We start from the raw sequence: 22,989 nt of genomic DNA, 5'->3' as shown, positions 1-22,989 counted from the left end.
TGAGCGACGAGCCCAGAGTTAGAATTTAACTGGTCAGACAGTGAGGAACCCTCAGTTTTCCGAGCTGGGGAATGTATGATTAGATTCGTGTTTCAGTCCAGGCAGTGGATGAGAGGCTGATGTAGAAGAGTGACAATGGGAAGAAAAAAGACTGGGGACGGGAAGGCAGAAATTTTGATAATAGAAATATTAAACTTACTAATAATACATTCGGTTGAAAAATAGAATTTAAAGACAATTTCAGTAATAAAGACTCATTTTCAAAAGGCAGTACTCCACCAAAAGTTGGTGCCTTTTACATGCTTATGGAGATAAAAAGCAACTGGGTATATTCACAGAATTAATAGTCTGATAGGGGAGATGCAGATATGATGAAAATCTATCTTGAACATTACTGTCTTTTAAAAAAAATTGGAACATTGCTATCTTTTAAGTACAGAATCAAGTATTACTTGGAGGATGGGAGGGTCCTATATAGAATTTGCAAATAAGTCCGTTTCTTCGTGTGTGACTTATACTAAAAGATATAAAGCCATAAATATATAAGCTCAATGTACACTGAAACACTCAAATCTTTTCCTTGCATTTTATTGGCCCTTAAATTTCACTTTATTTGCTTTAATATCAACTAGATTTTTTTTTCCTTTTCCTTCGTCCAGATCTTGATAGAAAATTTGACTGTCCAGTGGCCATTGTATAAAGCAAGCAAAAAATATGCATCCTTCCTTTAACAAATATTTGTAGAATACTTAATATTGTATTAAAGGCTATACAAATGAAGAGACAAACTACTAGATTCATGTTTATTCTCCTGACATACAGTAGGTACTAATTCTTTTTTCAGTGAAATATTTCTTAAATCTCATGAAACAGTGGCTTGATTACCGGGTTTGATGCTAACATCTGTAAAAAAGCTGCCATCCAGATGCTCAAAACAGCACAGACCAACGGACATAGAATGTGACCCACATAAGTGATAAAATATCCTACCCGGCACATTTAAAAAAGTAAATAGAAACAGATAAAATTAATTTTAATGTATTTTATTTAACCTAATATCTGTAAAATATTCTTTCAATATGTAATCAATACAAAAATTGTTTTTTACATTCTTTCATTTTATGTTACATCCTTAAAATCTAGTGCATATTTTAGACTCATAGCACATTCTTTTGGACACCAGATTTTCATTGGAAATACTAAATCTGTATTTAGATACCATAAAATTTACAGTCGAAGTAGACTCATATACCCAAGCTGTTACAGACACACTTAAAACAAATGTTCTAAACACACAAGGTTTCTAATAATTAGCAGTTTTTAAATTAAAAATTAAAATGAAAAAATTAAAGCTTTACTTCCTCAGTCAGTCTAGCCACATTTCAAGCGCTCAGTGCATCATGTGCTAGTGTCTACCAGATCGGAGAGTACAGCTCGAACACAGTCTTCTCCCCGGGGTTACTTTTGATATTCATTTTAAAAAACGGGTGGATTTTGGTCTTATTTTTCATTTACAATGTAATTAATATTCCCTATTGTTTTCGGTCCCAAATTCCTTTATTCTGTCCGACTTTCCTTTCCAAGACGTGCTTGTTCGTTTGGCTTGTCTGGCGCCCTCGTTCAGTCCATGGCCCTGTACAGTTCACTATACGAGATTAGCTCAGGGTGCAGCCCTCTGTTGGGCCTCTCCTTCTGTCCTGTTACCCAGACCCTGCCTCCCTCTGTTTTAATCATGTGCGGCCCTTTGTAAGCACTTTATATTTTCGGAGTGCTGTCATGTTATCCAGTTTAATCCTTGCAACCGTATAACTTAAGCAGGAGATCTGGTATTAATCCTATTTTATAGATAAAGACATATCCACCAGGAGATTTATATATTTGCCCAAGTCACATAGATAGTGATAAGCTGAGTTAGAATTCATTTTTCTCAACTTTTGTTCTTTTCTGCTACACTGATACAATAGAATGTGAGACCCTGCTCTTACTAGTCCCATCCAATGCTACACTGTATTGTAGGCAACCTTAAAAAGTTCTCAGTATTAAAAAGAAAAATCTGTAGTATTAGCTCAAATTACCGGAAATAAACTGCTAGGAAGTTGGCTTGTTACAACCATGTTTATAAGAAATTGCAAATCCTCATTTTCAGAACAGGCTTCTTGACTTCACTTAAATTACCGTCTTGCAGTGAGTGGGCCAGGAGGACCGCATCTCCTTGTTTGCATATATGTAGACCCACGAGAGAAGGGGGAAGAGAGCAATGACAACGGCAATAGCCAACTGAATTCTTCCACCAACTGGCTTCCTACAAAGACACAAAAATAATTATAAAGAAAAATCCAATAAAAATTATGGCTTGCTTTGGAAACAAGTATAAAGATTGAATCTGGTAAAACACATCAATAGATTTTTGTATTTTTCTTAGTTTTTTTAAAAATTGAATTAAAATCAATTAATTTCATTGATTTATAAGAGTTCTTTATATATTTTAAATACAAATCCTTGCTTATATATGTTGCAAATAGCTTTTCCCACTCACTTAATGTTGTCTTTTGAGGAACTGAAGTCACGGATTAATTAAGCAATGTTAAAATTGATCTTTTCCTATTGATTTTTGTGTTCTGTTCAAGAAAACTTTCCTCCCCAAGGTCTTGATGATATTATCTTCTCTAAAAGTTTTATTGTTTTGCTTTTCACACTAGAGGTATAATCTACCCGGAATTGATTTTTATGAAAGTTGTGAGTGAGTAAGGGTTGTTTCAGTTTTTTTCCACATGGATATCCAATTGATCCAGCACTATTGAAAAGACTGCTTTTCTATGTTCCTTTGCGGAGCCACCTCTCTCGTAAGTCAGGGTCTACCTATGTATGGATCTCTTTCTAGATTCTACTCTTGCATTAGTTCATCTTTTTGCCAGTATTGCTTTCTCTCCCCATTTATTCAGATCGTCTTTAATTTCTCCCATAGTGTTTTACAGTTTTATGTGTAGAGATTTTGCATATCTGCTAGATTTATACCTAGAGATTTGGTTTTTTTGATGTTGTTATAAATGGTTTTTGTTTTTATCATTTTCTGTTACTTGCTGATAAAAATGTAGTTAATTTTAGTATATTGGTGTGGTATCCAGCAATTTAGTATCCTGAGCTAGTATCCAGCAATCATGCTAAACTCACTTATTCTAATAACTTTTTAGATTCTTTTTGATTTTCTACATACGCAATCATGTCACCCATGAAAAATTAAAATTTAATTTTTCCTTTCCAATCCTTGGGCCTTTCATTTCTTTTTCTTGTCTTATTGTATTGGCTAGGACTCAATTTCTTTAACAGTTATGGGACTGCTCTGAGTATTTCTTCTTATGTCAGTTTTGATAAATTGTATTGTTCAAGGAATTTGTCCATTTCATCTACATTTTAAAATTTATGAGCAAAAAGTTATTCATAATATCCTCTCTGATTTTTGCAATATCTATTAGATATGTAGTAACGTTCTCTTTTTCATTCCTGATATTGGTTATTTGTGCCTCCTCTTCCTTGTTCTCACTCTTATTATTTTCCCCTTTTAGTCTTGCCAGGGCTTATCAACGTTATGAATCATTTTAGAGAATCAATATTTGGCCTTCTTAATCCTTTATTTTTTATGTTGATTTTTCATTTCATTGGTTTCTGTTTTTACATTTGTTTTCTCCTTATTTGGGCTTAATTTTCTGTTCTTCTCCTAACTTCTTGAACTGGAAAAGTCCTGACGTCTTGGAAGCTTAGTTCACTGATTTTCAGCCTTTCTTGTTGTGTTTTTTAAATATATGTATTTAAGGCTATAAATTTCCCTCTAAACATGATTTTTAGCTGCATCCCACAAATTTTAATATGTGGTGTACTCATAATTCAGTTCAAAATATGTTCTAATTTCCATCATGATTTCTTCTCTTACCCAAATGTTATTTGAAAGCATATTTCCTAATTTCCAAACATACAGTGATTGTCTATCTTTTTTGTTAATGATTTCTAGTTTAACTGCACTGTGGTCAAAGAACATACTCCATAGAATTTCAGGTCTTTGAAATTCGTTGGCACTTATTTCATGGCCCAACAGAAAGTCTTTTTGTAAACATGCAATGTATACTTGAAAAGAATGTAAATTCTGCCATTCTTGGTTCTGGTGTTCTGTATATGTCCACTATGTATATGTCAAGTTTCTTATTGTGTGGTTCAAATCTTTGATACCTTTATTGATTTTTGTTTTTTCTTCTTGTTCTATTAGTGACTGAGAGAAGTGTATTAAAGTCTCCCAAGATGATTATAGATTTTTCAATTTTTCTTTTTAGTTCTGTCAATTTTGTTTTATCTATTTTGTTTTATCTATTTTGTAGTTATTAGTTATGTACAAATTTAGAATTGTTATATCTTCCTGATATGATGATTTATTGTATCTTCCTGATTTAATGAATTATATAGCATATCTTCCTTACCTAATGAACCTTTTGTCATTGAAAAGTATCTGCTTTTGGCACTTTTTTTGAAATCTACTTTTTAATAAGTGGTGTTGAGATAATGCTAAGTGGAAGAGATAATATTGGATCCATTCTTTATAACGTTACACTAGGATAAATTCTAAATAGATCAAAGATTTAAATGTAAAAATGAAACTACACATGTATTAGAAGAAAACTTAGTTTTCTTAGTAAGTTACTTTACAACCTGAGAAGAAGGAAAGTTTTCTTAACTATGACTCCAAATTCAGAAGCAATAAGGGAAATGATTGATAAATTTGGTTACATTAAAAAAAAACCACACAGAGCTTTTTTGTGGCAAAGTATACTTTGCATTAGCAAAGGAAAATAAGAAACTGCAAAAAAAATTTTCAGCTTCTATCACAAAGGGTTAATAGCCATAGTATATAAAGAGCTTCTAAAAATAGAGAAGGCCAACAACCTTAGAGAGAAAAAGGTTTAACCTCTATCTCTCAGAGATAAACCAACATTTTATTAAAAAAGAAATGCAAATGGCTCTTAACTATATGAAAATATGCTCACCTTTACACCTAATAAGAGATAGGCGGATTAAAAATACCCATTTCTCAACTATCCCATTAGTAAAAATTCAAAATTCTGATAATGTATTCTGTTAGCACTATTTTTAATAGCAAAAGATTGGATACAATCTAAAAAGTAGAGGAATGGATGAATAAACTATGGCTCTGTCAACAGAATAAGGAAAGTCTTTATATACTAATATTATCTCTTATATACTAATATTATATACTTATATACTAATATTATACTAATATTTATATACCAATATTATCTCTTCCACTTAGCGTTATCTCAACACCACTTATTAAAAAGTAGATTTCAAAAAAAGTGCCAAAAGCAGATACTTTTTAATGACAAAAGTTTCATTAGGTAAGGAAGATATGCTATATAATTCATTAAATCAGGAAGATACAATAAATCATACTATAGAATGATCTCTAGGATGTAGTAAGAGAAAAATCAAGGGGAATACAATTGCGTACAATAGTGCTACCACTTATCTAGGACAAGCAGGAATACAAATAGATTGCACATACAGTCATGTGCCGCATAATGACATTTTGGTTAACGATGGACTGCATGTATGATGGTGGTCCCATAAGATTAGCACCATATAGCCTTGGTGTATGGTAGTCTATACCATCTTGGTTTGTGTAAGTACACTCTATGATGTTTGCACAATGACAAAATCGCCTAATGACTTAGTTCTCAGAATGTATCCCCCTTGTTAAGTGATGCATGACTATATTTGCTTTATTAAGAAACCATGGGGGCCAGCCTGGTGGTGTAGTGGTTAAAGTTTGTGCACTCCGCTTTGGTGGCCCAGGATTCGTGGCTTCAGATCCCGGGTGCAGACCTACATATTGCTCATCAGGCCATGCTGTGGTGGCGTCTCATATACAAAGTAGAGGAAGACTGGCACATAAGTTAGCTTAGGGACAATGTTCCTCAAGCAAGAAGAGGAAGATTGGTAACAGATGTCAGCTCAGGATTGATCTTCCTCACCAAGAAAAAAAAGAAACCATGGAAGGATAAACCGTAAAATTGAAAAAAGTTTCACCTATAGAGAAAGAGAGGATATAGGGTCAGGGGATAGAGAAGCTAGACTTCTTTGAATATACTTTGTTTTGTAGATTTGACTCTGGAACCATGTAGATATTTTTTATAATTATAAAACAAAATTAATATATTTTAAATAAAGTTATCCCTAGAAATTGAAAGTAAAATGTGATAACTTAACTTTATATTCACTTGGTGGCATTAGCACACAGAGAACTATTCCAAGCAATTTGAATGCACGTCCCTTAATGGGATATTCCCTAACAATGACAACAAACAAACAAAAACCTGTTTCCAATAATTATGTTGTTATTCTGAGATTGTGTTTGCATTGTGGGATAAGTCAAATGAATTATTATGCTGAGGTCACTGAGACTAGAGATTTTTTGACAGGATTAAAAGGAGATACAGATTTAAGATTGCTGATAAGGTTAAATGAAAACCTGTGTTCCTGAATTCGAATTGCTAGGATTAGTATGAACTCATAAGGTATTTTATCTTTAAATATATATGTAATATATATAAATATATATGTATATATGCATGTATGTTTATGGCGCACACATACATATATACACATACATATGCACATATATGTGAATTTCCTAGCTTTGTGCACTAGAAAGAACCAATGACAAACCCATTAGCAATGTGCATTGCTCATGCCCAGATTGTGAGCTCTAAATACCATTACTAGGGTCATGTTGAAAAGAATTCAGGAGCCAACCTGAGTATGTACCACTGGTCAAAAAAAAAAAAAAAAAAAGGGACAATCTGAGCATCAATAAAGATAATAACTGCCATGGACTGAAAAATATCAAATATGTTGAAATCCATGACTTTATAATGGCCCTACTAAAACAACAAATAAATAAAACTGATTAGTCACTTTCAGAAGATGCCCAGGTAAGAAACAACTTGTTATTTCGAAAACTGGTAAATTAAGAGACAAAATCAACTCCTTTTCCTCTTACAATCTGTACCTCAGAGTAGTCAAAGAATTGATATATGGAAATTTCTCTTTATAGAATTTTTCCAGCTAATAAACAAGCAAGGCTATAATTAGAATATCACCATTTTGCAACTCGAATGAATCAATAGGTTTAGGCAATGATCATTAAAGACTGTTATATTAACATCACAGAGAAACAGCTAGGTCTTATGTATATTATGATAGAAGTACATAACACCACCCATGAAGTAGTCCTGTCTAGGAATGATATTAGAAATAAAAAAGTAATAATACCAGAATCTAGCCAAGCCTCTAGATATAACCACCAATTTATCAGAAATATAGGACACAGAGGAATAAACATTTATAAGGCAATTGGGATATGTAAACATTAACTGAAAAACTCATAATACTGAAAAATTATTGTTCTTTTATTTTTTGTGTAATGATGGTAGAATGGTTATTTTTTATTTTATTTACTTAGTTTCTTTTTTTTGGTGAGGAAGATTGGCCCCGAGCTAACATCTGTGCCAGTCTTCTTCTATTTTTTTGTACGTGGGATGCTGCCACAGCATGGCTTGATGAGCGATGTGCAGGCCCATGCCCAGGATCCAAACTCGCAAATCCTGGGCCATTGAAGTGGAGTGCACGAACCCAACCACTATGCCACCGGTTGGCCCCTAGAGTGGTTATTTTTAAGTGCTTATCTTTTAGAGATACATACTGAAATATTTACAGGTAAAACAAGGTGATGTCTGACATTTATTTCAAAATAATCTGTAAATGTGAAGAGGACAGTGATATAAATGAAATAAGATTGGACATATAATGTTAATTTGTTGAAGTTGAGTGATGGGTACATCTGATTCATTATATTAGTCTCTCTGCTTTTATATATATTTGAAATTTTTCAAAATAAAAAATTAAAACAAAAAAATTGAAATAATCACCAAAAAAATCACTTTTCTCTAAAAATACGTGGTCTTTTTTTCTCTGGTCTTAAAGTCTACTTTTTAAAATTAAAATTGCTTCACTGGCTTTCATTTGGTTGGTATTTGTATAGTATATTTTTACCATCCTTAGACTTCCAGTCTTTCTGTATCTGTGTATTTAAGGGTTATCTTTTGGAAGCAGTGTTTAGTTGGGTTTTTAATCTCTTTATCCACTTTGAAAATCTCTGGTTCCTAACTGGAATATTTGGAACATATACATTTAATGTATTTTCTAATATACTTGGGTTTAAATCTCTATGTTAACCATCTGCTTCCTATTTTTCCCTTCTGTTCTCTGTCTTTTCCCCTCTCTTTTCCTGCCTTCTGTACTCACTTTCTGTTCTTTTAGTGTTTACCCTAAGGATTACCACAAGAATCCTCGACTTATAAACCCCTAGTATAAATTGCTACTGTTACCTCTTCCCAGACAATTCAAGGACCTTAAAACACTTTAACTCCATTTGTCTCCTTCCAACTTATGTGCTACTGTTGTCATGTATTTTTTTCTTTATATGTTAAACCCCACCACACATCATTATTACTCTTTTATAAAGTTAACATTCATTTATATGAGCCCATATTTTTATGTTTTCTTTGTCCTTCATTCTTTCCTGAATCTCCAAGCTTCCTTCTGAGATAACTTTCCTTCTCCTTGAAGAAAACCCTTCAGGCAGGCAACTCCCTATGATTACACTGGGCCACATGGGAAACCATGGTACTCATGAAAGTGTGAGTGATCATGAAACTCTGAACCAACTATTATTAGCTTTCTTTAGGAAAAGGAAAGATTTCTTTCAAAAGATTCCTGTTTTCACTTGTGTATCAATATTTTCACTTTACCAACCTTGAAGACATCTGATTTTAATCAACGAGTTGAAAACTTACTTTGATGAACTGTGGCATAGGCTCATCCATGCCGTAATAATCACCAGACCAAACAGCTCCCTATAAAATAGGATACATTTCATATTTTTGAAGTAGCTGCAAGTGACATGCGTATCATCCCCTTCTCTCCATGACCACTTGATTCTGCTGATTGTTGGATGACTTCCCCCGAGATATATAGCATCTACAGAATATTTTCCATTCTGGCCATGACTCATAAATTACTTTTTTCAGACAGCTTAAAGCCTTATATGAAAATAAATTTCATGCTATGAGGCAGATCTGAGCTCCATCACTGTTCCCAAACTCATAAATGAACAAAAACAACAACAAAACAAAAACACAGATAAATCACTTACTTCACATCACTGGGAGGAGTAGTACAGCCAAGAGAACAATCCCGGAATTGATCAGGGGTTCTTTTTACATTGTTCTAGAGGGTTCGGTGTTAGGCAGGTTGAGCTCAAATCAATAATTTGAGCACATATTGTAGGAGATTGGATCACGTCTTAGTGGAGAGGAATGACTTGTAGTTTGAGTCAGACTAATGATTTTTGGGTGGGTATATGCTTCTAGAAATGTGTTAAAACACATATATTTTACATAGAGTAGAAAACAATCACATCTGGCTATTGTACCACTGAAAGCCCCACGTTGAGTTCATAACTCATGGGTTTCAAGTTGGTGGAGATGATTCAACTCATTTGGTTTACATTCTCATTGACTGACCCAACCTGATCCAGTTTTTCAAGGATTAGGGCCTATTATGTAGCACTAGTGATGCTTAACTTACAGGTCTCCAAAGCTTGCTGTTAGCAGATGTTAGCAGCAGGACAGAAAAGAAAGGAAAGGGTCTATTAGAGAGGCCAGGGAATCAAGGGTGAGAGGAAGCAAAAGAAGAGGTGATATTTTAAGAATGAATGGTTGTGGGGCTGGCCCCGTGGCCGGGTGGTTAAGTTCGCACACTCCGCTGCAGGTGGCCCAGTGTTTCGTTGGTTTGAATCCTGGGCATGGACATGGCACTGCTCGTTAAACCACGCTGAGGCAGCGTCCCACATGCCACAACTAGAAGGACCCACAACGAAGAATATACAACTATGTACCGGGGGGCTTTGGGGAGAAAAAGGAAAAAATAAAATCTTCAAAACAAAAAAAAAGAAAGAATGAATGGTTGTGACTTGGGCCAGCCCTGTGGCCAAATGGTTAAGTTCTCACGCTCCGCTTTGGCGGCCCAGGGTTTCACTGGTTCAGATCCTGGGCACAGACATGGTACTGCTCATCAGGCCACACTGAGGCAGCATCCCACATAGCACAACCAGAGGCACTCACAACTAGAATACACAACTATGTACGAGGGGGGCTTTGGGGAGGAGGAGAAGAAGAAGAAGAAAAGGAAGATTGGAAACAGATGTTAGCTCAGGTGCCAATCTTTAAAAAAAGCATGAATGGTTGCGACAGAGGAAGATGACATGAGACATACCTGGGCAAGGCTGACAGAGGTTGACCTCTGAGGTAGCTGATCACACTTGTAGATAAGATTTTGGCTTGAACTAGAACTGAATCAGAATGCTGATGGAGTTTTCACCTTTAGACTGGACTGAGTGTTACTGTATAGTGTCTTTGCTCGTTATAAGGGGTCAAGGTCCAAACTGCCTGATGGTAATTTACATTCATATAATGTAATGCTTAATGGCTGCCTGTGGTGGTGATCATGGAGTGTGGTAGATGATGCTGGTTTGAATCCTGGCTCCATCATTTCCTCAGTTTCTTTAGCTTATAAAGGAGATGATACACTCCCTGCTCCTCAGGGTGTCGTTGGGGGAATTACATCCTCACTGTGCAGAAAAGGTGTCAGGAAGGGACAGAAGATTCCTCAGTTCTACTCCACACCTTCCAAAGAGCGAAAGTCTCAGCTCACCTGCCTTCTTCCTCATGTATGATGTTCTGTTGTGTATGAAGCAGGAGGTAGTATGCCAAGCCGACAGCCCACGTGATGCAGAAGAATATGTGTATTGCAGAGACACTCTTCCAAATAAAGTTCCCTAAAAAGAGATGTCCTCGTGCTGTTAATTATGGATCACATCCCAGAGAAAAATCATCTCTTTATATCTGCTTTCAGGGAAAGCATTCAGAACAAGTTGGGTTGGTTTTTTTTTAGTTTTGTTTTGTTTTAAAGGACATCATAGGTGTTAAAGCAGTAATTATAAACTTACGTGGATGCTGATCATTTTGGTTGTCCAGCAGCTCCCCCCTCTATGACAACTATCCTTATTTCCTTTGGGGATCCACCCTTCCCACACCCCCAGTCCATGTGTCCCAGACAACTGGACCTTAGCTAGGTCAATCAATGCACTTCAGCCCCTTAGTGACAGTGATGCGGCGCAGGATGAATAGATGACAAATCTGATGAATCAGGGCCAACAGCTCACTTCTGAGCCTTGTGGAGCTATCAGAGGAGCGGAGTCTATATGCTGCTGGACTTGGCAGCAGGGAGAGGTGAACTTTGAGCTGCGGGGCTACCGTGTGGAGCCCAGGACTGAAGTCAGCGCAGCAGGTGGTGGAACTCAGAGTGCAGAGAAGTTTACCTTTTGAGCTGCCAGCAGTGCCTGAAGCCTCCACCACCCCCAGGCCTGTCAGTCAAGTATCCCAGTGCATCCCTTTTTTCACTTAGAGCCCATATGAGTTGAGTTTTTTCCTTGCTTGCAACTAATGGAGCCCTAACGGATACACCTTAAAGATGTAGGCAGAGTTCTAGGGGCCCAAACAAGGAGCCTGTGCAATCTAGGGAACGAGAGCTTCCCCCCAGGAGGGATCATTAGTCTCTATTCTAAACCCTGAGAACTTCCAAGCCCCACTAGGAGAAGCTGTTTTAAAGGAAGTGACGAATAACCTGTCAGGACTAGGCGTCCCATTAATAAGAAAATGTAAGTAAGCAATGTAAAATGTCTTTTTTTCTGTTACAAGACACAGTTTTATAGTATAAAACTGTCCAACTTAAGGTTTGTTGAGAGTTTTTAGGGCCATAAAAGGCAAAGCAGCTGCGTTTTGCCCAGCACTGAGGTTGGTAGCCCGCAGGCAATACAAATCACTATTTTAAGTGAAACCGTTTTACATGTCTACCCAGCTGGGATCTGTATGTAAGAAGCGCAAGGAGCAGCTTACAAACAAACATATGGGAAAGCCTCTGTTTCACAGCCTTCCATTTACTGAGCAAGCATTAGGCACCTACCATATTCCTGGTCATATTTAAGCTAGTTTGGGCAAAGATGGCTGAGACATGATCCTGCTTTTAAGGAGCTTACAGCCTAGCAGGGGGAAACGTAGAGAAAAGCATACAATAAATCGCTGTAGGTACATTGACAGTATCTAGAGAGATGAGAGAGAGCAACATGTAGTAATCAAAAGTCTAGGGATTTGTTAGAGATTTTATAAACAGTTTCTCTACATAAGTAGCAGTTCGTATACATAGACATTGGATGAATTCAAAATAAGAAAATGATTAACGGGAGTGGTATTGGTCTAAGAAGAATTTGTAAAGAGTAAATATACAATAGACACTGACTGCCACTGAGTATGGGGACACAAAGTTAGCACTTTGATAGCGGTTGATTTTCCATTGGCTTCGTGGCTGAAGAAATCAATGCAGTGCCTGAAGCCCTTCTCTCTTAGGCGCTGAACTGCGTAATTCCTATTCCACAACCGCATCAGAGACCCTGGGATCCAAATTGACAAAGACCGTCTTAGTGTGGCAAGTCCTTGTGAAGTTCACCTGAAGATGGGTGAGGGTGGTCTGGATTACAACTAGCCTCCTCTGGAGAGGGAGGACCTGGAGAGCCCTGGTTTTCTCCCGGGAGTTGGGCAGATTGACTCTCACTATTATGAGGCAATCTGATTTGCTGTATCTCCATCCAGAATCCAAGGTTCATACCTGTGACAAGGGGGTTAAGTCCAACAAGGAGAGTCAGCACTGCAGGTATCATATACACCATCTGTCAGCAAAGAGAGGAAAGTATGTGGGTTACGAAGTTTGCCCAGTATAGGAGGTGTTCCGAGATAGCTCGGAAATAAAGAAAGATGACTGCAGTGGGTGTCACGCTCCATCGTTTACCCCTAAGTTTCAGTAACGATTGGGGAAGTGGTAACCTCTGCTTCTATGGCATTTACCATGTCAATTTGTAATTTTATCTGCCTTATGCCTAAACTTTAGGCTATTCCAGGAAAGTCTCATTCATCTTTGAGCTCTAGCATTGAGCAGAGTTTGTCTTAAGACACGCTGACCTCCTAGTCTCTCCCAAGCCATGCCCAAATGGCCTTTCCCCACTTGCGTAAAAGAAAATGCTCTTTGAAAAGTAGGGCAGGAGGAGCCGTAATTAGCTAGATGGCCCTGCTGGGTCTGGTCCCATGGGCCATCCAGTCCAATATTCCATCTCTGCAGGTGAGACCACAGAAAGTTTACAAACAATATATGGATCTGATGTCCCCAGTAAGATCAGGCTCTTCATTTTGGAAACTATTGAGAAATTGGAGTCTGGCAGATGGTGCTAAAGAAGCCCTATTTTCAAACCTCATTCATAGCAAGCAGACTCTAGCCAAACTTGCTATTGCCATGTGTGTTGCAGACAGAGAGCAAGGAGGGGATGGGAGGTTTATAAGAAGCTTGGGGGCTTTCCCAAAACTGGTGCTGCTTAACCGTAGCAATTGTGATTCTTAGAAACTTTTAGTTATTTGGAAGTCAGAGCTGTGCGCTTTAAGTGATTTGTTTTCACTATAAAAACATGTCTTGACCCTAGAGAGAGAAAGCATCTGGATTACAGACTCTGTGTTCATCTCTCCTGGTCCATCCCAAATGATTGCTGGGATATTGGCCGATATCGGCATTTGCAAGTCTGCTCATCTCTCACAGGCAGATAGTCATGCTACAGAGGGCTAGACCAGTGCTTCCCAAACTGTAATGAGCATGCAAATCACCTGGAGATCTTGTTTAAATGCAGATCTCAGTCTAGAGGTCTGGGGTAGGGCCCAACGTTCTGCTTCTCTAACAAGCTCCCAGGGGCTGGGGCTGCTGCTGCCGTTGTTCCAAGGACCACACTTAGAGCGGTAAGGGGTTAGCTTTCCCCCCGTGAAAAACTACATGACTTAGTTCCTGAGAGAGGGCGGTGGGGTGGGGGAGAAAGACAGAGAATTTAAACATATGCAAACACACATCATATAATATTTAATTGTGCTCTCCGTAAGAAATGTTTGGCAGAGATTATTAAAATGTGCACTCAAATGTATCAGCTATCTGTCATTAATAGATTAAGATGTCTAAAACCTTCTTATTTCAGTGTATTGTAAAAATGACCCTTTGAACTAAGTGATGGTTTCCCATGGCAATTGTGCCATGTTAATCCTTATTTAAATGCTTTTTTCTATCTTGAATGATATAAAAAAAATTTGTTTTGAGGGCAGAGAGACTGGAAATAATTGTTTCTAGTACACAAGTTAAAACAATACACAGTACTAATACTCAATAATGAACTCAGTAGAACCCATTTATAATGGTCTTTTATCTTTTTGTTGGTGGATTTTTTTTTAAACTAAGGGCATCATAATATTTATTTATAATATTTAGTTTAATTCCCCACTTAGTCATTGAGTCCCATGGCAGTCATTCCTAACACCACTCTGCCTTGCTCACCTGCTGCTGTAAAAGCTAAAAAAGCCCATTTGTTTTCCCAGCCTCTTCAGCAGCTAGGGGTGGTCATGCTCCAGCAGTGAAATGTAAGAAGTCTCATAGCAAGGCTGATACTCAAAGCACTCAGCAACCAATATGCATGGGTGCTGACCAAGCAAAACGGATCCCAGGCCATAAGCCATATTGGTATGTACCGACTGACTAGCAGCCTGTCTGAGGGGATTCCTGGAAAACATTTCCTCCCTGATAAAGGGGAGGAAAGCACAGGAGGAAAACTCGTTTTGCTCCTGCCTTGTTTCTTCCTACTTGGGATGTTCTTGTGTAGGGACGATGTTTGGAGCTGCAGCAGCCATTCTGTAAACATGAGAGGATGTAGCACCCACACATTGAGGTTGGCAGAGAGGAAAGACAGAAAGCCCAGGTCCTTGTTGATTGTTGACCATTAAGCAGCTGCCTCTGGACTTCTTGTTAGATGAGGTACTCTATTTTTATAGCCTGAAGCTAGTCAGATTTTCTATTATATGTTCCTGTATGCATCCTGATAGAATTGTCCTCTATGAGCAAGAGGAAATAGGGAACATGGAAATGAGTCTGATGGAGTATGAGCCCTCCAAACCCAGTAATGTAATACTCATTCATCTGAGCATCCGTTCATTCTTTCACTCACTCGAGTCAATACAGGAAGGACTGCCATAAGAAGTCTCTACGTTAGGTTGCCTGAGGACCAGCAAGAATAAGGAAGAACTGGTCCCTGTCCCCCTGGGAGCTGGCATGTACAGAGCCAACTCTAATGCAAAGCAGAATGCGTTAGTGCTACAATAAAGCTTCAAAGGAAGGGTGGCTGGAACCTATGGGAAATAGGCAGAGACAGATTCTGGATGAGAGAGCATTTGAGATAGACCTTGAAGCTTGAGTAGAGTATGACACAGGACTTCTAGGGGCAAGTCACAGAAACTATATTAGGTGGACTGGGCTTCCAAGACCAAGCTGGGAAGGTGGGTCAGAGCCATGTTGTGTTGGGCCTTGAATTCCAAGTTGGAGAGCTTCAGCTTAGGCATCTTGGAAAATGACTAGTTTCTGAAGCAGGAAACAATATGTAAGAAGTGTTCTAGGAGTGGAAGAGATTAGAGGCAGCTAGCAGGTTTAGGAAGCTATTACAAGGGTCCATGTGGGAGGTAATGGAGAGCTGAACTGGGGACAAGGGAGGATGTCTGTGGGGCCGTGGTGTTTATTATTTTTCGTATTATGTCATATAAGCATGAAGTGAAAGGTAAAATGTACAGGAACTGTATAGACAAGCAATTAGACTTAAATTGTTTTTTGTTGGAATTCTTTGTTCTTTATTTTGTTTTTTGAGGGGGATCTCAAAGATAATGATAAGGAACAGAGAGATGTTCGAGGTGACTGCAGTTTTGAGCAAGGATGACCCAGGGAGTGATTCTGCTGGTAAGAGAAATGGGTGAGTCAGGAGGAGTGAGTTTGGGAGGGAAGATGCTGGGGAGGACCTTGGGCATACCTGAGGAGCCAGGATGATGTACAGGTGGACAGGTCTAGCAGTCTTTTGGAAATTCAACATTAAGCTGGATATTTGAGATACTGGTTATTGAGATATTGAGATAGTGGATATTGTCTGCAGGGAAATAGTATTTGGAACTCAGGGTATGGACCAGAATGTGGAGGAAGGGGCAATTTGATTTGATTCAGGGGCATGTGAATCTGGACAATAAGCAATATCAGAATGCTAGAATTCAGCTGACTAGAATTTCACATTATAATTCCAAATGATTTCACTTGTTGCTAATGTGTACATGGTCAACATTATTCCAAAGCCCAAAATAATCTAATTGGTGACACTGTACAGGCTCGTCTATCTGTATTCAAAGAAACTGGCAAAATCTGATATTTCCGAAAATGTGTGGAATGATCTCCCCCTCCTCCAAATGGTTCGATCAGAGCCTTGGTTCCGTGTACACTACAGGTTTTATGGGCTTTAATGACTTTCTATAAATATAACTCATTGAATTGGCAGAACCATAAACCTTAAGCCTGCCGTTTTCTACTTAAAGGTTTATTGGAGTTTTTGGGTAGAAACTCATGAGAAATGGTTCAGTTGACCTTCAGAGGTACACTCTGTCTTCAGATGAGTGTCCTCAGTTGGACCATTTTATTCAAAGAAAATATTGCTGAAAAGCCCCTATGTGTCTGGAAAATTATGAATTTACAAACACGTTACATTATCACTCTGACCCCTTTTCTCTAATATTTTAGGGGAAAAAACTTAGAAAGGATATGATTTCTAAGCTTTTAAGTACAGAAAGCAGGAAGGAGGGGTAAACAGATAAAAGTGTGAATTTCACGCAGTTGCACAATTCTTTCAAATGGAGGAAAGCACCTCATACTCACCACCCAGACTTCAGCATCTGGATCATTTACCTGAAATGCCAAAACATCAAGGCATTAGCAGACATGCTGTCATGTGCCTTTCCTATGTTTGGTCTGCTCTTTATTCATTTCAGTCATTTGTTAAGAGCCAGATGCTGCTATAGGCACCAAGGATACAAAATAGGAATGAGAGTCTAGGGGTCACGATGGTTAAGGGGCTTCTGGCCACCACAGCAGATGGTTTGAACATACAGCCACACATTTTTGTAAACAATGCACAGGAACTCTGAAAAGGGTGAGCCAAACCTAGACTCGGTATTTTAAGCCCCGCCCAGCCTCAAGGAACGAGGAAGGCTATATGAAGGGCGCCCCAAAGCGGACTTGAAAGGATAATTACGCTATAAAGGGTTTTGCTCCTGCTCCCAGGCCCTGACTTGTGTTCAGCCTCATCCACAGGCTGCCCTTTCAGAAAGGTGCCAGGGCGGCTTCTGCTCAGGGGGAGGGAGCGGGGCTTCCCAAGGCATGACCCTCAATTCCCATCCTCCGCCTAACTTGCCCGCCTTGGCGCCCTAGCCGGCTCGCAGTCTACACTGCACGCCAGGCCCGGGGCGGAGCTCGGAGCCCGGCGCCCCGCGGGGCCCGCAGGCCCCTCTCCCGCCGCCGCCGCCGACGCCTGCCGCCCGCCGCCCGCCGCCCGGGCCCGGGACCTGGGCGCTGACCTGCACCACGGCCGCCAGCGCGAAGAAGGCGGCCATGAGCCAGTTGCAGGCCCGCCACAGGCCAGGCGCCCAGCGCCCCGCCGCAGGCGCCATCGGCTCGGCCGGGGCCCGAGTCCATCGGGCCGTCCGTCCTTGCGCCCCGCCCCGCCGCGGCCCGGCCCGGCCCACCTCCTCCCCCGCCGGCCCTCGGCAGCGGGCGGCCGACGGCCCGCGCCCGGCGGGGAGAGGCGCGGCCTGAGCCTTACTCGGCCCTCCCCTTCGCTCCTCCCCAAGACGTGGCGCGGTGTAAGGGCCGGTAGCCCCATTTCACAGATGGGCAAAGTGAGTCCCAGAGCGACCCGGCGACTTGCCTAAGATCGCACGGCCCGTCGGGGGTGCAAGGAAGTCGTGTTGAACCCACATCGGTGCAACTCCAATGCCTGTTTTCACCAAGGCTGCCTTTCTCACGTTTAAAAAAAAATTAAAGGAAATTAAAGGGAAGGGAAGTTGGGACGAAAGAAGGGGGAAAAGAGACGTGCGCACGCTGTTTTCTGGTTAGTATTTATGCGTTTCTTTCCCAAGCTCAGGAACTTTCCAGGCCCTGTAAGCATTATGGTAATTTCTTAGAGTGACGACAGTTATATTAGCATCTTATACAGCTCACAGCTTTTCTGCAGACAGGCTCATTTATCTTCATGGGCTTTTCTTATAAAAGGTATTTACATATTATACATATTTACAATTCTTTCCCACCACCAAAACCAACAAAATTTCCACACGCGTTGCTCATGAATTTCTTATGAACTAAAGACACTGAAATATTCACTGCTCTCTCCTCGCTTATTTTATAGTCTTTTTCTGTTTTGTAATTTACCCCTCTGATTAGTTCTTCCCTGGCTCATTTACACATCCATAGGCCTCATCATTTTCGCTGATCTAAAGAGTCTTTATCGCTTCAAATCATGAGCGCCTGTCCTCCTCTCCTTTTAGCTAAATCTAAAACTCTGGAGGAATTTTTTTCCAGTTTCATTCCTTTCAAGGATTTCGAGAAGGTTGTCTGCTGGGCGCCCGGCCCGTGCTGGCGCGGGGACCGCGGAGGTGGGCTTGCTGTGGCTCTCCAGGGAGGGAGCGGCGGCTCGACAGCAGCCACGCGGGACAAGGCCAGGCAGAGGCTCCGCGGGTGCAGGGGCTGCCGCTGTTTGGAGCTGGACAAGGCTCCTCACTGAGGACCACCACTAAATCAGCCCTGGGACTGGGGACAAGTCGTCACCACCCTCGCTGTCCTGTTCCTTATCTGGAAAAAAAAAGGGCAGGGTAGAATGTCATGGGCTGATTGTGTCCCAATTCATCTGTTGACACCCTAATCCCCAGGATCTCAGAATGGGACTGTATTTGTAGATAGGGTCTTTAAAGAGGTGATTAAGTTAAAATGAGTCATTAGGGTGGGCCCCAAGCCAGTATGACAGCTGTCCTTATGACAGATGATTAGGACACAGACACACAGAGGGAAGATCGTGAGAGGACACAGGGAGAAGGCAGCCATCTATGAGACCCCTCAGAAGAGACCAACCCTGCTGATACCTTCATCTTGCACTCCTAGCCTCCAGAATTATACTCAGAAAACAGATGTCTGCTGTTTAAGGCCCCAGTTGGTGGTACTTTGTGACGGCAGTCCTCGCAAAGTAACATGGAATGATTATAACACCTGCTCTGCCAACCAAACAGAGGCGTGGGTGGCAAAGAAAGAGAGCCGGGAAAATGCGTTGTAAATGACTGTGTGCCGTACAACCGTGTGGAGCTGTATGATTGTCACTGTTGTCTGGGACTTTCCAGGTCACTGTGTGGACTTCTGTTCTTTTTGCCTGTCAGGGTTCATTCTCCTCTTCTAGGGTCAGCATCCCAGTTATTGGGGAAGGGACCCCATCTCCCACTATTGGATCATGTACACTAGGTGTCTGACCCTGTTCCCCTCTTTCCAGGGATAGGCAGGTGACCCTGGCCTGCCATTAGCATGGCCCATTCTCCTGACCACAGCAACTGGGTCTGGGATGGTATGTGATCCAATCGCCCTGATTCAGTCCTAGGACCTGTGCTGGACTGAGGGTTGCCAGATAAAATACAGGATGCTTAGTCACATTTGAATTTCAGATCAACAAGGAATAATTTTCTAGTGTAAGTGTGTCCCAAATATTTGCTAAATCTGGTAACCCTAGCTGGACTATTAAAGAAAAGCTTTCTTTTTGCTGAGTGTGTTGAGCTGGTAGCTGAAGCTGCCAGGAGAAAGCCTTCCTGAAGGGGGACTCAATGTAGAGGAAGCAGAGCTCAGAGACAGAGAGGCTGGTACCTGATGACATCACCTGAGGCTCTGGATCAAGCCACACCTGAAGCTTGGAACTACTTCTCAACCCTTCAATTTTGTGAGCCAACAAAGTCCCTTCTTTACATATAAGTTTGTGTGAGTTGAGTTTTTGTCAGTTGTGACAACAGTGATGAGTGGTAAAATCATGACTTAGTTAAGTTAAGCTGATGCTTGAAATCCTCTAAACGCCCCTGCTGTATATTTGTCCAGATTTTGCAAAGATAGAGAAGAGAAGGCTTAGTCTGAAAAGTAATGTGAAATAAGTTTAAATGAATCCAGTATCCCAGAGAGCTCTGCTTGAGGACTCATTTCCTTTTCCTTTTTAACTGCAGCGTTGCACTACTGCAGAGATGATGAGGTTTGGAAGGGAGTAGGGCCTGTCAAAGCTGGCTTCCCCCTGCAGAAAGGGCGGCATGAAGGGCCTTCATCCTGCTGGGCTATCCCTGGCTGCCAGGTCAGTGACAGCATCATGAAAGCAATCAGCGCCACGGGTGCCGGGTGAGGGGGGCTCGCTCTCTGCCAGAACGTGACAGTGTCTAGGCAGCATGTGGACATCTGTCCTCTGAGAACTTGGAAACAGAGGTGCTTAGCTGTTCTCTGTGGTGGGATTATAAATCCAGTGCTCAGGGGTGGAGCAGAAACCAGCAAGCTCATGCAAAGGCACAGATGCCTCCCAGGGCCACCAGATTGAGAGAGAGCTGACAAATGCGTGAACGCATCTAAAGGAAGAGCATCATCAGATGGGGATCGATGGGCTGTGGAGGCCCAGACAGAGTAACCTCCATTCAGGAGGCAACGGCAGGCCCAGCCCAGCCCAGCCTCAGCCTCCCAGGGGCTAATGGGCTGAGAGGCACTTCACAAGCTCAATCCCTGTCTTTGCTGTGATTCTAGAACTCCAATTCCAGAGTGTGGCCTCACAGCTTGCCTACAGAGTGCAGAGTGCGCTGACCTGCCAGCGCCAACAGTGTGTCAATGAGCCAGGTGTATTTCTAAGGATATGTTGATGGAACGCCATTCTCTTTTATAGACTCATTTACCTTGTAGCCGTCTCCGTGTCTCCATTATCTGTCCTGCCAGGTGTGGTCAGCTACTCTGGAGCGTGGGAGGGGGATGGACAAAGTCTGGGGCAGGATCATCATGGGTGAGTGGACCTTCTCCTTACAGAGTGTCCTGAGTGTGGGCATTGGCGAAGCCCACCAGATGCCATGGTTGGGGACAGGGATGACAGGGAACAAGCATACAGCCCTGTGCCAGCTATTGTCCCATCCACCTTCCTCTGCTCACCACACCAGATCAGCAGAGGCTCCGCCTTCTCTCCAGCCTCTGCTGCTTCTGTGTCAGGAAAGCTTTGGGGGAAGGAGGGTTTGGAATAGGACAGCAGAAGGATTCTACCTGGGCTGCGCAGGCTGCTCCGAAAGGCTCTGAAATCAGAGCCTCACCATGGCAAAGATTGATTTCCTTCTGCAAAATCCATCCGGTCTCCATGAAGAACTCAGGTTTCTACTGTTCGCAAAACTTAGACCATATTATGAAAGCCTTACGGCTTACTCATATTGATTGACAGTGAAAGATACCTGGCTCAAATAATGTTCCTGGAAACCCCTGAGGTCCCCTTATGCCACGAGAAGGAGAATACTCATGGTTCAGTGCATCCTCTGCATATATTTATATCCATCACTATGCTCCTCATCAGTGTGACTCACTCATTGAGCCATTTATTTCATTCACTCAGTATCTGTTCAGGACTTACTATGGGTTAGGCACTGACACATATGCTGATAACTGAGGCTGGACTGTGAACAAGAGGGACACAGCCTTGTCCTGTGCAGCTGACAGACTAGACAGTGATTGCACAGACAGGCAGGTGATCACAGCGGGTAATTGTGGTTCGTGCAGCGAAGGAAAGGTGAGGACAGCTGGGGGGATGTGTGAAACGAGGGGAATCAGACCTCTTGCAAGGATTTGAGAAACTTCCTGGAGAGGTGACTTTCGGGAGTGCCCTAAAAGATGGAGGGTTGATTGCAGGTGAAGAAGGCATGGACTGGTGCTTAAGGCAGAGAGAGGAGCATGAGAGAAGGCCCTGAATCCTGATGCTCACCAAGGCCGGCTGTGAGTGGAGAAAGATGAGGCTGGCAAGGTGCAGGCTAAGGAGTTTGGTTTTACCCTGAGTGCGAGGAAGAGCCCCTGGAGCACTGAGCAGGGGGGCGCAAGGTGGGAGGCGTGCGTGGGCTGCGGCTGGGAGAGCCCATCGAAGAAGCAGGGATTGGCCAGGAGGCACTTACAGTAGACCAGGAAAGATGTGACACTGGCAGGGACTAGGAGAGTAGCCGTGGCCATGGAGAGAAATAAGCACGAATGAGCAACACTGAGGGGATAAAACCAACAGGGCTGTGTGTGGGGAAGGAAAAACCAATCCATTCTCCCTGTGATGACAAAATTCTTACAGGCCTGCATGGCTGAGGATTGGCTGCAGTAGGCAGGTGAACTCACTGAGGAAGTGGTGAGACCTCTTGGCACCTGCCCACGATGGGACCCCTCCCTCACGTAGCCTGTGCTCCGTACAGGTTCGCTGGAGGGTCCAGGCTTGTCAGGAGTTGAGCTGGCCTCACTTGGACTTCTCCTGTCTCCCCAGGTGGGAACGAGGGTCCTCTTCTCCTGCTTTTCTTTCTTTGCTTTTGTAGCACTCCTTAGTTTTCACCCGGCACTGACTGTTACATGTGTACATGTATTATTCATGCTCCCCACCATCCCACAAATTGCAGGAGATAAGGACTATAACTTACTTATTTTTTTCTCTCCCACTGTACTGGCATATCTGGATTCCAGTGGTATCCAATAGCGAGTGGTGATACACTGAAATGTTGTAAGAATGTTGCTGAAAGTTGGGTTTGACTGTCTTGGGGAATATAGTGATTAACATGTATTGAGCCTGCTGAGTTAAGCAATATTCTAAGC

The 22,989-nt window shown here is 41.5% G+C and overlaps 2 protein-coding genes across 4 annotated transcripts in view; one reads left to right on the top strand and one right to left on the bottom strand.

Moving 5' to 3' along the window:
- The window catches only part of ADPRM (ADP-ribose/CDP-alcohol diphosphatase, manganese dependent), a 38,716-nt gene that overhangs the window by 13,676 nt on the left and 2,051 nt on the right, over positions 1-22,989 (top strand). Inside the window, exon 5 of the mRNA XM_046674414.1 lies at positions 20,367-20,488. Coding sequence (XP_046530370.1) covers positions 20,367-20,488 — 122 coding nt within the window. The remainder of the gene's footprint in view (positions 1-20,366; positions 20,489-22,989) is intronic.
- TMEM220 (transmembrane protein 220) lies at positions 573-17,839 on the bottom strand. 3 transcript variants are annotated; one of them, XM_046674416.1, is made up of 7 exons: positions 17,697-17,839; positions 16,999-17,028; positions 12,847-12,907; positions 10,837-10,960; positions 8,919-8,978; positions 2,176-2,302; positions 573-1,633 (listed from the first exon to the last, which is right to left on the bottom strand). In XM_046674416.1, exons 1-7 carry the CDS (start codon positions 17,787-17,789, stop codon positions 1,523-1,525), a joined length of 606 nt encoding a protein of 201 aa, XP_046530372.1. In that variant the 5' UTR covers positions 17,790-17,839; the 3' UTR covers positions 573-1,522. The 3 variants fall into 3 exon arrangements, 2 of the variants coding, with proteins under 2 accessions (XP_046530372.1, XP_046530373.1); XR_006890476.1 differs by having other exon boundaries at positions 1,518-1,633; positions 2,076-2,302; XM_046674417.1 differs by having other exon boundaries at positions 573-2,302.

The sequence above is a fragment of the Equus quagga genome, chromosome 11, assembly GCF_021613505.1.
Source record: "Equus quagga isolate Etosha38 chromosome 11, UCLA_HA_Equagga_1.0, whole genome shotgun sequence".
In the NCBI taxonomy this organism is placed as follows: Eukaryota; Metazoa; Chordata; class Mammalia; order Perissodactyla; family Equidae; genus Equus; species Equus quagga.
The sequence above is the reverse complement of the archived record's forward strand: the minus strand, read 5'-3'. Positions and strand labels throughout refer to the sequence as shown.

Excerpts from the sequence above, each read along its gene's own strand:
- TMEM220 (XM_046674416.1), bottom strand. The coding sequence starts at position 17,789 with ATGGCGCCTGCGGCGGGGCGCTGGGCGCCTGGCCTGTGGCGGGCCTGC. Across the intron at positions 2,303-8,918 it reads CTATGCCACAGTTCATCAAA|GAAGCCAGTTGGTGGAAGAA; the intron begins GTAAGTTTTCAA and ends GTGTCTTTGTAG. Across the intron at positions 1,634-2,175 it reads GGCCCACTCACTGCAAGACG|GGCCATGGACTGAACGAGGG; the intron begins GTAATTTAAGTG and ends TGAACTGTACAG.